Source organism: Leucoraja erinacea, chromosome 26 (assembly GCF_028641065.1).
Source record: "Leucoraja erinacea ecotype New England chromosome 26, Leri_hhj_1, whole genome shotgun sequence".
Classification (NCBI taxonomy): Eukaryota; Metazoa; Chordata; class Chondrichthyes; order Rajiformes; family Rajidae; genus Leucoraja; species Leucoraja erinaceus.
In genome coordinates, this window is record NC_073402.1 from 27,366,169 (window position 1) to 27,381,410 (window position 15,242).

At 41.5% G+C, this 15,242-nt stretch overlaps 1 protein-coding gene across 7 annotated transcripts in view; it reads left to right on the forward strand.

Moving 5' to 3' along the window:
* Positions 1–15,242, forward strand: part of pum1 (pumilio RNA-binding family member 1) — an 84,825-nt gene that overhangs the window by 30,785 nt on the left and 38,798 nt on the right. For all 7 annotated transcript variants that reach the window (XM_055656511.1, XM_055656514.1, XM_055656512.1 and 4 more), the window contains 5 exons: positions 1,390–1,458; positions 7,641–7,746; positions 10,624–10,811; positions 11,984–12,144; positions 14,611–14,884. In XM_055656511.1, the coding sequence (XP_055512486.1) occupies positions 1,390–1,458; positions 7,641–7,746; positions 10,624–10,811; positions 11,984–12,144; positions 14,611–14,884 (798 nt within the window). The remainder of the gene's footprint in view (positions 1–1,389; positions 1,459–7,640; positions 7,747–10,623; positions 10,812–11,983; positions 12,145–14,610; positions 14,885–15,242) is intronic.

Genomic DNA, 15,242 nt, shown 5'->3' on the forward strand with positions numbered 1-15,242 from the left:
AGATGGGAAGGAAGGCTGTAAATTGGTAGGTGGTTGGGGTCCGAGTATTGTCTTTCTGCTGACTGGATAGCAGGCAACAAGAAGCTTTTCACTGTGCCTCGGTACACGTGACAATAAACTGAACTGACTCACTGAGAGATCTCATTTGTAGTAGACACTGGCACGTTAGATTTCACCCTTGGGGTTAGGGGGTGTCTTTTGAGGAAAGATTACCCTTGGACGCTAAAGTACAAATTTCATTCTATTTCAGGACGCATGACAATAAAGTTCACTCTTTACCCACTGGAATTTCAAAGAATGAGAGATGATCTCATTGAGACAAATGAATCATTGCATTCACAGTGTTTGTCTCCTATAACGTGAGAAACATCCAATGGGAGCAGGTCGCATAGCTCCCTATTTGGTATGCCATTGAGTAACATAGCTGATCTCATTCATCTTACTCTTGATACCACTTCCCTTCCTTTAGAATCCTTAAAAAAAACTAACGGTATGAACATTTGAATTCACCGCTTTTACATAACTAACCAACATCCAATCCCCCCACCCCCCCCCCACCCCCGCCTCTTCCCCACGCCCCATCTGGATTCAAACTAATTTCTCCTCCAACCCCATCCACCTATATTCCTGCTTCACAATTTGTACCTCTTCTATGCTTAGCTTACGCTTTTTTGCCTCCATCTCTGGCCTGTTCCAACCATCTGCCAATCAACCCCTCACCTGTATCCACCCAGCACTCGCCATGCTTTGTCCTGCCCCCACTTCTCTTCTGGTTTTCTCACCACTCCTGCCCCCTCTTCAACCACAATCAGTCTGAAAAGTCCAGATCAGAACTGTCACCTGTCCATGTTTACAAAAGAGGCTGACCCACTGAGTTACTCCAGCACTTTCTTTTTTTAAGTCAGCATCTACAGTTCCCAGTTCCCAGATCAACCATCTGTATATCAGAGTTGCTGCCATACAGGGACCTGGGTTCAATCCTGACCAAGGGTGCTGTCTGTACGAAGTTTGTGCCTTCTCCCTGTGATCATGTGGGTTTTTTCTGTGAGTTCCGGTTTCTTCCCGCATCCCACACGTGTAGGCGTAAGTTAATTGTCTTCGGTAAATTGTCTCTAGTGTGTAGTGTAAGTTTGTGGCCTTGTGTCATGTGGAATCTTCACTGGCTGTTGATCAACACTGAAACAACCTTTTTCTCAGTTACTGTTACTTTTAGTGACACTGAAGTGTATACAAGGAATCTGATCTGTGTGCCAGACTGGCCAATTGTATTGTTACACAGAATTGTTACTTTTAACCGAAGGTGCCAGTTTTTTTTAAAGTTGGCACATTATAGAGTTTCATGCATTAAGTCTATATTCTGACTGACTGATTCGTTTCCCCCTTTTTCAGGTACGGTCCATGGATGAACTGAACCATGACTTTCAAGCACTGGCATTAGAAGGGCGGAGCATGGGAGAGGTGAGTTTGTTAAAATGGACAATGTAAAGGTTGAAAATAATGATGCATGTTGACACATTAACTTTTGCTCTCCTCTGTGGAATGCATATTGGTCAGTTCTCAGTCTCAAAACAATATCATCCTATACATTTATTGAGAACAGTTGTTATTACTCCTGAATTCCTTATATCAACTGAAATTGCAGTTGGATTGCTGTTAGTGACGCGGACTATCTTGTAATTTGTGACTTGTAAGTTTGATTTTCTGCTGTGCCACACTGGCTGTTTTGTTATCTTTAGTATTTTATGCTTGTGGAAACAAAAATAAACATTGTTATTGAAAGGAATTTTTTTGAAAGTCCAGGGGGTGGGGGAAGTATTGTTATTGCGATTCTGAAACTCAACCCCTTCCACTGCCCCTCATTTACGCAGTTATTATAATATGATTTTCCATAACACAAGGTTTCTTAGTAATGCAGCAATTGCTTTATTGCAGAACTGCGTGTATTGGAGCATTCCTTTAACTCATTTGATTTGTATGCTGCCTGCTGTGAAAGTGAAGTGTATACAAGGAATCTGATCTGTGTGCCAGACTGGCCAATTGTATTGTAGAAACAAGGAACAGTAGATGCTGGTTTACAAAAGGAAACCGACGCAAATTGCTGGAGAACTTGGATAGGTAACGTTTGGGGTTAGCATCTGTTATACACACCACTTCTGACATCCAGGTTTAGATGAGCAGTAATTTAGTTCATTGGCATGTTGGACAGGACAAAATTGTTTTCTGTTATTGTTCCCATAAGTGTTGTTTTATGGTCACTGATGCCATTATCTTTTCAACTACCTGGAGCAGTTCCATGGTATTTGCAGTTATATGCACCATTCTGTTTGCTTTCAAGCTGAAATTCACACACTATTTTCTGCATAGGCATCTACTTCTACACATAATAACCTTTTGTTGCCTAGATACATTTTGTTGTAATGGTCTCCTGACTGCCTTTTCAGCTGGATCTGGTGCCATTTAAAGCCTTGGGACCTTTCTAATTGGACTAGGGTCCAGTTGGCTCTGTTCTTGTTTGCCCCACTTTTGATATGTACAACCCTCATATCTCCACACTTCTCTAATTCTGTCGTAGCCCAGTGTCTGCTTTTGTCTTAAAACTTTTTTCCTGACTTTCCCAGTTATCCAGCTATCTTTCCTCTTTTTTGCCGGTCTATAATAACTATCTCCCATTTTCTGACTAAGTCTTCAACCCAAAACATTAAGCATTTCTTCCTTTCCATTGATGCTGATATTTCCAGTGACTTTATTATAGATTTCTAATATCTGCGATTTTTTTTCATTTTCACTTTCCATATCTTTGGCTATTTACTGTTCAACTCTATACTATTATGTCAGGTTATGTTTGATAATGCTACTTCGGATATTTTATTTAAATGATCTTGTGTAAAAACTTTGACCCCTCCCACCTGTGTCGAGTTGCAGTTATGGGGGAAAAAATGTTTAAACCTGTCTAAAAAGGATCCCCGTCTCACATGCCGTGTACATTCATTATTCACACAAAGATCAAGAAAGGTTGTTTTTGGATGCATTTGTAATGTTCTACAGGCTTCTTCCTGCATAGAATAAGCAAAGCTGACGACGTGCCGAATGGCCTAATTCTTTTCCTGCGACTTGTGGTCTAAAAGATTACTTTCACTGTGGAATGTCGATGACTGTGAAGGGGTAGGGGTTTCCCAAACATGGAAAATGGCATGGATTCTGGTATTTAGGTGCCTTGCCCTTTTTCAGATATTTGAATTTATTCGCTGTAGTTTAGTTGATGCGGTTTTGAGTAACTCATCTTGTTTCCCTTTATCTGTGCCCAGTTTGTTGAATGCAAATTTAATAACCAGTATTTTCAATAATGACAAACCTCCGGGAGCTATTCACCTGATGATAGAATTTACCATGAGTAGCAATGCTCACAGTGCAAGCTAGCTAATGAGGGAACACATTTTTCTTAACAATCTGTGCACTTGCCCCAGTCATTTGTCACTATCTAGTTCAGGGATCCAACTGTGCCCTAATGCAGTTCTGGTTTGAGTTAGTTTAATTCTTTAATGAAGCTTCAGATGGGAGCAGTTTAAGTTTTTAATAGGATATTTGAATAAAGAAAATGCTCTCCTTCATTATATTAACTTGCATCTGCTCCCTGCTCTGTTTGGGTATTGCAAGTGCATGTAAGCTGATGAGCCCAAATGGCTAAAACTTTCAAATGTTTATTTTTAGTGTAACCAAAAGTGATTTGGCTAATGACAATGCATTAGAGGTGGTTTTGGTCATTTCTAATGGTGATGTAGTTATGAATGTCCTGCTTGCTTTAGTTGTGGTGATGAAAAGTTTTTTTTTTGACTGGAACGCTAACATAACTTTCCTGTTTTTCGATGCTAATGTGCTGAGGTTTAATGCTTTCCAGCCACCACATTCCATTTTCTGAGAAATATGTCTCATATATCTGATACAACAGGAAGGGAGATGAATGGATATAAAATGTCACTTTTAGAATCTGTGCGCCCCCCCCCCCAGTGCAGCCTAGTCGTCTGATTTCTAAGACTATTAGATAATTTCGCACCTCTAAATTGCTTTATGTGCAAATTTTGCTGCATTATTTGATCAAAACAGTTGCGTTTTTGCAAAATGCCTTAATTACTATTTCAAATATGTATAATGCGATAGTTAGGATTCTGGGGACATTTTCAAAGAGGGAAGTGTTTTAAAGGAATCCTGTCTTTGTTGGGTTCTGGAAAATGTATTTATCAATAATTTTTATGACTCATTTTATCCAAATCTGCACCGACTTACAGAAGATTCATAGAACCTCAGAAATGCAGGTGGTGTTTGGTTTGTTCTTAGAATTCAGATTAATATGCTTACTGTCCCAGTGGGGTGCCTGTCTCATACCAGACTTAAACATAGGCTTATACTTTCGGCAATGCAGCTGTCTTTCAAATGAATAGTTAAACTCGTACTTAATCTTGTTATTCTGGTGAAGGTGCAAGAGGGGAGAGTTGGTGTAGGGGTTCGTTTATTGTCCTGATCAACATTCATTCCTTAACCAATGCCAGCAAAATTGATTATTGAAAATCACAATTTTTCTCATTAATTTTTGTGCAACCATTCTATGGGGATTTGCCAAAATAATTATCTCCTTCCGAAATAAACTAATCAGCTGTGTAATGGTTTGGTGGGTCCAAGGACATGGGTTCTTCTGGAGATGCAACAATATAAAAGCATCCCTAAATATTTCAATGGTGTGGGTGTTAGTTTCCCATCCATAGACATTGAATCAAGTTGATTGGAGATGTTTAAAAAGCGAACCTGGAACATTTTATTTGATTGAAGCCCTGCTAAACTGTAGACCTCAGATACAGTGAGTCTTGTTAAACTGCTCTCCAATAAAGTGTCTCTTAAAATTGTAAGATTGTAAAAGCACGGTGCTTTGATTTGAATACTGTATTGAACAGATGTTCCATTTTGCTTTATATTTTTCTCTACAGGCCAGTCAGTGGGATATTTTTATTTGCTGGTCTGTGGTGCTATTATGACTTGTGATAAACTGAGCCTGGCATACTTGAATATTATGACATCCAGTTAGATTAGCTTAGTTTATTATTATATACGCCAGGATGCGATGAAATTGTAACAAGGAGTCTGTGTAAAGCAGGGGTTGGCAACCTTGTTGTGCATAGGGGCCAGGACGCATGTCTGAGCTGATGACGGGCCGCATCTATCACATCTATCACGACACCACTCATACTCACTCATACCCGGACTATTGACAACCCCGATCCCGACCAAAGATCATAGAGAGGATCTTTGATCCCGACAATGAAGCCCAGATACAAACACCGTGCCTGGGTGCCGCAACCTCGGGCCCGGGAGGTACCGGAGATGATGGAAGTCGGCGGGCCAGATAAATATGGGGGGGAAAATACGCCTGCTGGCCGGATGATTTCGTGTTACGGGCCGCATTTGGCCCGGGGGCCGTTGGTTGCTGACCCCTGGTGTAATGTATCCAAAATGCAACAGGAGGGATGAGAAGATCTGTGCATTGTGCTATGGAAAGAGGGAAAATCTATCATTTTGGGCTGTCGGATACCTGCACTGTAACTTTGCTACACTCATCCGAAGTTTGTCATATTTTGCAATTTTGGCTCTTCAATAATCTCATCTAACCATTGATTTGGCTGTTCCCATACACACTAGTGATCAATAGAACACTTCTATCTATATATCACAAAAACTCTGATCTTGTTATCTTCTGGTTTTCGCGGTCTTTCTATTTGCGCAAAAACGGTACGCGATAGCGTTCCAATTTTTCGCCAACTTTCTCACCATTCTCTGCTGTGATTGCACCAAGTTTAGTTCCAATCGGTAGTCTAATGTAAAAGTTAGCGAGGCTTAAAAATCGCGCGTGTGCAGATTGACCTACTCCCTGCCAGTCGGAGCCGCGTGGATTGCTCTTTTCTCCTGTCACTGCGGGATGGTCCGCCCCTTCCTGGTGCCATCGCGTCTTTACTGGAGCTGAGGGGGGCTCTGGATAGCCGGCGGAGGTCTCCAACCAGACACAATTTTCAGAGGGACCAGAAGCGGCCCAACCTGGCCCGGCGCGGAGTTGGAGATGTCGCCAAACGGAAAATGGGGTCTCTGATCCCGACGGAGCAGAACGTCCAGCGACCAGCGCCCGCTGTGAGTCCACATCACCCGCTGTGAGTCCTCCCGCTCCCTTCCACTCTGGCCCCCCTCACTGGCTCCTGCTCCCCACCCCTATGATCCCCCCCCCACAACCCCTGTTAGTCTAGTATGGTGAAGATTTAGTACAAAACTTGCTCCTTTTAAATTTGGACTGTTTTGCTGTAAACATTGCAGTTTAGTCCGTCCTGGTGCAGGGTTTCGACATTACCTACTCCTTTTAACCCATAGATGTTGTTAAGAGTTCCTCCAGCAGTATTGAAAGCCTATTTGCAATATTGACCTAAAACCATTAAAATACCGCTGCTTTTGAAGGTTTTTGGAAAGATTTCATTAAGTTGTGGTTATTCTAGACTTGTGTGTTTTGGGATTACATTGGGAAACATTGGAAAGTGCTGATCCTTAAACATGCCTTGTACTTTTACTGCCTGGAAAATTGCCTAAAATTGGCAAAAACATTGGGGATTTCCAATTTTCATTCATTATGGTTTCTCCTTATGCTATGTTCAGTCAGTTTGTTTGTGTCTTATTTCCACTACCCAGCCAAGTTTCCTGCTGTTGCATTTGACAGGCACCCAGGGAACATTGCAGATCAAGGTCCAAATTCCTTTAAAGACTATAGGATGTTTGTTTCTCTCAGTCTTTATGTCAAAAATTCTTGTTCTGAGGGCTCTGGTCTGCTTTGAACAAGGAAGGCTAAGTGTGTTGTTTTCGCAACTTTCTCTCTTGTGCCTGTTCGATAGCTGTTGAATGGTTGTGTTGGCATCTCCTCAAATGCCCATCTGCTACATGCGAGTCTGAAAAATGATAGATCATGTCCTCTTTGGACACAACTGATACCAGGCGGAATCTAAAATGTGGAAAGAAATCGAAATTATAGTGTTTTTCATGGTTGGCATCAAGCAACGCCAATTGAATCTGGAGTCCTTTTGACTGCGTGCGCTGGTTACTGGTCTGGCTTGTAATTAGTAATGTATTTGCTGCTCCTTCAAGATCATTGACGCTGGTCCTGTGGGGGTAATTAGAGCTATTCATTTCAATATGGATGTGTTTACACCAGCCAGTTTATAAAATTGGAACTTGTTACCAGCTCGAGTTCAATTGGACTTGGTCCCAGCTGTGACACCAGCTCAATGTTGTGTTTTTATCAGATGGGGATGTAACTTTTGCACTGCATTGAGCTTTCTTGATATTGGAATAGCCGTCATAGCTTGCAGTGTGCGACAATGTGTGTCATCACAGGACCAAATTGGAGATCTGTGTCAGTAGGCAAATCTGGAAGATTGAAGTGTGTGGCTAAACGAAGGAAAAGTATCGTTTAACAATAAATGGCTGACATGGCCTTTAATTTATGTATACGATTCGGGTGTGCAATCTTTTTGTGTTAGGTGATCAGTGTTTTGATCGGCACTTGGTCCTGGCTGTATCAGAAATGCTTTGTGTTTTAACATGCTGTTCCTCTTTTTTAGCTTCTGCCTGGTAAGAAATTCTGGGAGTCTGACGATACAAACAAGGATGGGCCGAAAGGGATATTTCTTGGAGATCAATGGCGAGACAGTGCATGGGGACCTTCAGGTAAGAGCATTTAGTCAAGGGTAAACATCGGAAAATCACACATTTTTTAAATTGCCAATTAAGTTAACATTTTCAAACCAGAGGGCAGATTAATACTTTTTAGCTGAATGCCTTTTTTAAACTTTGATGATGCATTGACATTGAATATAGAGGATTTAATCTGCCCAAAGCAATTGGAAACTCCGCACTATCTGGTCTGTCCAATTGTAGATAAACACAAATTGCTGGAGTAACTCAGTGGGACAGGTCGTATTTCTGAAGAGAAGGAGTGGGTGACATTTTGGGTCGAGACCATTCTTCAGACTTCTGCCGTGTCAATTGGATGTTGTTAATTTCTAATTGGAGCAAGGGTGCTCTCTATCCTATATTGAGAACGCAGATTTGCAACAGATGATGGCGTATCTCCCTTGGCTGTCAGCTTCTTGACTGACGTTAAGTTTTATTACACTTGTGCCATATGAACGGATATTGTTGAAATTATAAGGAGTTGAAGGTAATGCTGATCATTGGCAGAAATGGGCGTTTTTTCTCATTTGCTCCTTGTAGCAGCAGCAGATGGTAGTAGTGTTGTGGCCTGGAACTTTTCTCAATTTAAACAGTAATTTGGTTGAATGCAACAAAAGGGTAGATGTTAAAATGTATTGAAAACACAAAGGAGGGAAAGTTGTGAGCGGTTGAGGTTACATGGGAACACGGATGAGTTAGCTGAGTGGGCAGTGATTTGGCAAATAGATCAGTGTGGGGGACGGGAAAAGGTCACACTGTCCACTTTTGGCAAGTAAAATACCTCATGGGGACTTCCGTGGCCGCACGACGAGTCGAATCTCCAGCCCGGCTGACTCTGCCCCATATCCTCTGATATTTAAACAACTCGTCACAGAGATCAGTTTGTCATATTGCATCAGAATTTGGAAACCCCCCAGAATGTGGGCACGACCTCATTAACACGGTTTCAATAAAATGAGTTTAATCGAATACATTCTGATTGCCCATTATGACCAATGTACTATTTACTGTTGTTGAGGGTGTAGAACAAAACAATTTATCCTTCATAGATTTCAATATGATGTAATTATATGCAAGAAGGAACTGCAGATGCTGGTTTAAACTGAAGATGGACACAAAAAGCTGGGCGGGACAGGCAGCATCTCATAGAAACATAGAAAATGGGTGAAGGAGTAGGCCATTCGGCCCTTCGGGCCTGCACCGCCATTCAATATGATCATGGCTGATCATCCAACTCGGTATCCTGTACCTGCATTCTCTCCATACCTCCTGATCCCTTTAGCCACTAGGGCCACATCTAACTCCCTCTTAAATATAGCCAATGAACTGGCCTCCACTACCTTCTGTGGCAGAGAATTCCACAGATTCACCACTCTCTGTGTGAAAAGTGTTTTTCTCATCTCGGTCCTAAAAGACTTCCCCCTTATCCTTAAACTGTGACCCCTTGTTTTGGACTTCCCCAACATCGGGAATAATCTTCCTGCATCTAGCCTGTCCAACCACTTAAGAATTTTGTACGTTTCTATAAGATCCCCCCTCAATCTTCTAAATTCTAGTGAGTACAAGCCGAGTCTATCCAGTCTTTCTTCATATGAAAGTCCTGACATCCCAGGAATCAGTCGGGTGAACATTCTCTGTACTCCCTCTCTGGCAAGAATCTCTGGAGAGAAGGAATGAGTGACATTAAGGGTTGAAAATTATATCATCTGTACTTGCAGATACTTCAACTATTGATCTTGAGGGACAGTTTTCCAACTTTACAGGGAGAGATGCCCTGCTCCATTTTGAGATTTTTAGGGGTGTACAAGACTTGGCTGACCATTGACTTCTGTTGCATACAGGTATAAAATATAAAGACTTAGCTTTAAGGTGTGTGGGGTAAGGTTTAAGGAAACATGCAGGGTATTATTATTTACAAAGTGGTGAATGCTTGGAACACACTGTCTAGGGGCTGTGGTTGAAACAGATATATTAGGGACATTTAAAATACTTTTGGATAGGCCTGTGGATATGCAGGAAATGTAGAGATGAGTTATGTGCAGGTAGATTAGTTATGGTCCTGGCATCATGTTCGGCACAGACATTGGGCGGAAGGGCACTTGTGTTGCACTGTTCTACGTTCTATAAGTTAGGACTAGATTTGGTCTCTGGTTTTGTATGGGAAAAATTTAAGAACTATTTACAATGTCTCTTTTGGTTCTGCTTTGGCCTCTCCATTTGAAGATAGTTGTTGGCTGGGGCTACCATAATTTAGTATTGTAACTTGTAACTATTTAAAGATAAGCAATTACATATTGACAAGTGTGATTTATTTCACTTGAAAAGCCATCTGTGCAACTACTTTCTAGTAAACATTAATACGAGCAATAGAACTGGAGCAGGCTTGGACTCTATTCCTTGGAGAGCAGGAGGATGAAGGGTGGTCTTATAGAGATGTATAAGATCATAAGAGGCATAGTTAAAAAACAGAATCTCTTGTCCAGAGTAGGGGAATCAGAGGTTTAGGGTGAAAGGGGAAATTTAATAGGAAACTGAGGGGTAACTATTTTCATACAAAGGGCGGTGGTGGTATGGAACAAGCTGCCGGAGGAGGTAGTTGAGGCAATATTATTGCACCATTTAAGAAACATTTAAGACGGGTACATGGATATGACTGGTTTAGAAGGATATGGGCCAAATGCAGGCAGGTGGTACTAGTGTAGATGGGACATGTTGGCTGGTGTGGGCAGGTTGGGGCGAAAGGCCTGTTTCCATGCTGTAGAACTCTATGACTAAATATTAATATGATGACTGCAAAATGCTCACTTCTATGACTGCCTATCTTGGTATAGCACGCGCTAGTAATGGGAACGGTTTTAATCCCATGCTCAGATCACTCTGTGTCACAGCCAATCATGGTGCAAAGACGTCCCGGTCAAGGTTTCCACGGCAGCAACGAAGTCAACTCTGTCCTATCTCCACGCTCTGAAAGTGGCGGTCTGGGTGTCAGCATGGTGGAGTATGTGCTCAGCTCTTCTCCTGGGGAAAAACTGGAATCCTGCCTCCGGAAAGGGCCATTCGTAAGTATTGGAAGCGTTTGATTTACAACTATACTGACTAACTACACGAGATGGTTAAATGTGTTGAAATTTGAACAATATGAGTTTGTTATCAGTTCTGTGTCTCTGGTTTGTCTCAATGGCATCATCCCTTCCTCGGCATGTTGGGCAATATAAAATGGTAGGTAGACAGAAATGCTGGAGAAACTCAGAGGGTGCGGCAGCATCTATGGAGCAAAGGAAATAGGCAACGTTTCGGGCCGAAACCGAAGGGTTTGGTCCCGAAACGTTGCCTATTTCCTTCGCTCCATAGATGCTGCCACACCCGCTGAGTTTCGCCAGCATTTTTGTCTACCTTCGATTTTCCAGCATCTGCAGTTCCTTCTTGAACAATATAAAATGGTATCCGTGGTACTAGCTCAAAGAGCCATCATTCATTAGCACGCTGATTACCAGAGCATTTTCACAAACTGATAAATTAGATTTCTAGTTAGTGCGATAGGAATGAAAGCCATCCTATCATTTATTATTATAAATAATAAATTTACCTCCTCATCCCCCCCCCCCCCCCATCCCCCTGAGCCGAGGATGGAATACAAAGCCTCATCTACTACCCTGGCCAAACTTAATTGCCCAGGTTAGTGAGATATCTACAGGAAGGCCTGGCCTAGATCAACTTTTGATCCATTTAGGCTGATCTGTTGATCTTTCATTACACGTTTTAATCTAATGTGCAATTGGTAGGCCTTTTCACGCAGTAGCTAAGGCTATTAAAACACTTGATCAAAGCTGTGTAGGAAAGAACTGATGTTGGTTTAAATTGAAGGTAGACAAAATGCTGGAGCAAGTCAGCAGGACAGGCAGCATCTCTGGAGAGAAGGAATGGGTGACATTCCTGGTCGAGACCCTTCTTCGGTCAAAACTGTGACTGGGCAACACCACTATTGTTCAATTTTTGGTTTCACCAATGCATCTACCTGCTTCTGCTTGCTGATGTCAAAAGTTGATTGCAATTCTTTGTGTAATGTTCTGGTACATGCAATTTTATTTTCTGGGTTGTAATCTATGACCAGTTTACCCTTCAGTGCTTAAAATCAAAGCATAGCAATGTAATGTGCTGACGTGGTAGAGTAGCCGGTCAAACATGCTTGTAGTCTTTTCCCCACACCCCTTTCTCTGCTTCTTTTTTTTAGGGTTCTGGAGATGCTGAGGCTCATAATGAAAAAGGAGACAAGAAAGGAAAATCATTTGATGGGGATAAGATGGGGGACCTGAAAGAGGTAGAAGACGATGGAATTGATAAAACAAACGGCTTGGTGGTGCAAAATGGCATAGATTCTGATAAAGACTTCAGGTAAATAGTAAAAGTTACATTTATTCTGGTTTCGTGATTATATTTTTGACCATTCAGTCCATGGCTTATGATAAGTTTCATTTTGAGGCAGTATTCATACTTTTATCAAACGGTAGAGAAAACCTAATTATCAGAAAAATATTGGATCATCTTAAGCTTGATTTAAATTACTTACATTTCCTAATGAAGCCATATCTCTGCACATGATCCCACAGTCTAGTAGCAAATAGCAAAATTTCCTCATTGATATTAAAATGTGAATGAAAGTTCTTCTTGCCAACCCATGCAATACCACCTTACACACTGATCCTGTCGACATGATAATCTGGCTTCCAGAAAATAAGCATTGTCAGTAAGAAGAATAAAGGATGGATACTTTTTTGCAGTGCTAGCAATCATGTGGTCTACTTTGTCCACTTTTGTCATGCTGGATAGGTTTCAGTTTATTGGTATCACATGCTCCGAGGTACAAGGAAAAGCTTTGTTTTGCATACTTTCAAATCAGATGATATTAGACATGAACACAATCAGGTCAATTTCAAGTGCAATAGGTAGAGAGAGCAAAGGGAACGACAGAGTAGAGAATAGATCACAGCATTGTAGTGCACAAGTTCCATAAAACAAAGTTCAATGCCCACAATAGGGTAGAGGTGAATTAGACGAGGGAATTGAATGCAACATCTCCAAGTTTGCGGATGACACGAAGCTGGGGGGCAGTGTTAGCTGTGAGGAGGATGCTCGGAGGCTGCAAGGTGACTTGGATAGGCTGGGTGAGTGGGCAAGTGCATGGCATATGCAGTATAATGTGGATAAATGTGAGGTTATCCACTTTGGTGGCAAAAACAGGAAAGTAGACTATTATCTGAATGGTGGCCGATTAGGAAAAGGGGAGATGCAACTAGACCTGGGTGCCATGGTACACCAGTCATTAAAAGTAGGAATGCAGGTGCAGCAGGCAGTGAAGAAGGCGAATGGTATGTTAGCATTCATAGCAAAAGGATTTGAGTATAGGAGCAGGGAGGTTCTACTGCAGTTGTACAGGGTCTTGGTGAGACCACACCTGGAGTATTGCGTACAGTTTTGGTCTCCTAATCTGATGAAATACATTCTTGCCATAGAGGGAGTACAAAGAAGGTTCACCAGACTGATTCCTGGGATGTCAGGACTTTCATATGAAGAAAGACTGGATAGACTCGGTTTGTACTCGCTAGAATTTAGAAGATTGAGGGGGGATCTTATAGAAACTTACAAAATTCTTAAAGGGTTGGACAGGCTAGATGCAGGAAGATTGTTCCCGATGTTGGGGAATTCTAGAACAAGGGGTCACAGTTTAAGGATAAGGGGGAAATCTTTTAGGACCGAGATGAGGAAAGCATTTTTCACTCGGAGAGTGGTGAATCTCTGGAATTCCCTGCCACAGAAGGTAGTTGAGGCCAGTTCATTGGCTATATTTAAGAGGGAGTTAGATGTGGCCCTTGTGGCTAAAGGGATCAGGGGGTATGGAGAGAAGGCAGGTACAGGATACTGAGTTGGATGATCACCCATGATCATATTGAATGGCGGTGAAGGGCCGAATGGCCTACTCCTGCACCTGTTTTCTGTTTCTAGACAGTACCCTAGCATATAGGACAGTTCAGAAGCCTGATCACAGAGTGGAAGATGCCGTCTCACACAGATGGTCATTTCTTATTGTACTCTTCAAACATTGTTCATCCAGAGCCCATTTTTTGTGATTTTCCTGCTAAATTATTTTAGATCGTATTAAATTAAATGTCCTGTAATTCTATCTTTTCTTCGACCTCATGAGTTGTGTTTTCAGTAATTTTGTTCCACTTAAGCAATGGAGTTTTCTTGTTGATAGCTGTTATGGATTATAAATTAAATGTCAATTGAAGGAATCTAATTGCAGTCCAGGGGTGGCACTCATTTATAGGATCAAATGTACAAAGTGTACTGGGATACAGCTAGAAGCTTTTTTGTTTTGCATTCTATCCAAACAGATACCAAATATAAATACAATAGAATTAAAATAGAGCTAAGGGGAAGATGCATAGTGTACAGAATATGGTTCTCAGTATTGTGGCGCATCCATAGACAAAGAACAATGTCCACAATGGTGTAGAGGTGAATTGGACAGTATCCTAGCTTGTGGAAGGACCATTCAGACACCTGATAACTGAGGGTGCGTACTTTCAAGCCGAATGGTACCAGGGGGAAGAATTTGGTCGAAATCAACATTTAATACTTTAAACTATTGTAAAATCCTAGATCTTCAAATTAAATTTAAATCTCAAATCAACATTCATATTGCATGTTCACCTTTAATTTTCTATAGCCAACATGTTATGTGGTTGCTGTTAAATATGCCTGTCTTGAGCATGGACAACATCAGTGCGAGATGTCACGCGCGTGTGTGTGTGTGTGTGTGCACAAATAAAATGGTCACAAGGAACTTTGTTTGTCTAGCCGTACACCTGGCAGCTGTCAGACCTCCCCAAATGAAGTGGTGGACCTGCTCGGACCTAATCAGAACAATTCAGAAGGCCTGGGTCAGCTGGCCAACAACAACAATGTAAAGCCCACAGAAGACTTCAATAACGTTGAGTCACAGAATGTGCCCTTGGATTCTATGGAACCTGTAGGACTGGATTCTCTTCAATTTGATTATTCCAGCAGCCAGGTGCAAATGGATTCTGGAACAGCTGCTGTGAGCTTGTTTGATTACACCTCACAACAACAGGTCAGTTTGTCTTCCGCACAACTCGGTGTGTTCGAGAATTAAAGAAACTCGTCAAATCATTTCAGTTCACTAATTGCAGTGGAAGAATTAAGAGGTTATCCTTTTAATACAAACTGAAGCATCTGGCTTTTTACCCAACACATCCTTTTGTATCCGTATGAAGTGGTGTCCTCCAGGAATGCAGTTGCAAAGATTCAGGCACATGGAACGCTGTCAAGGAATTGAGTTTTTAATTAAAATATCCTTGCTTTTAAAAAATTTTTTTTTTTAATGATCTGGTTACAGAACTTGAGATTATTGAACATTTTCTTTAAAATAGTTTTTTTTAATTGTGATGGTGTTTTTTGTTTCGCTGGTA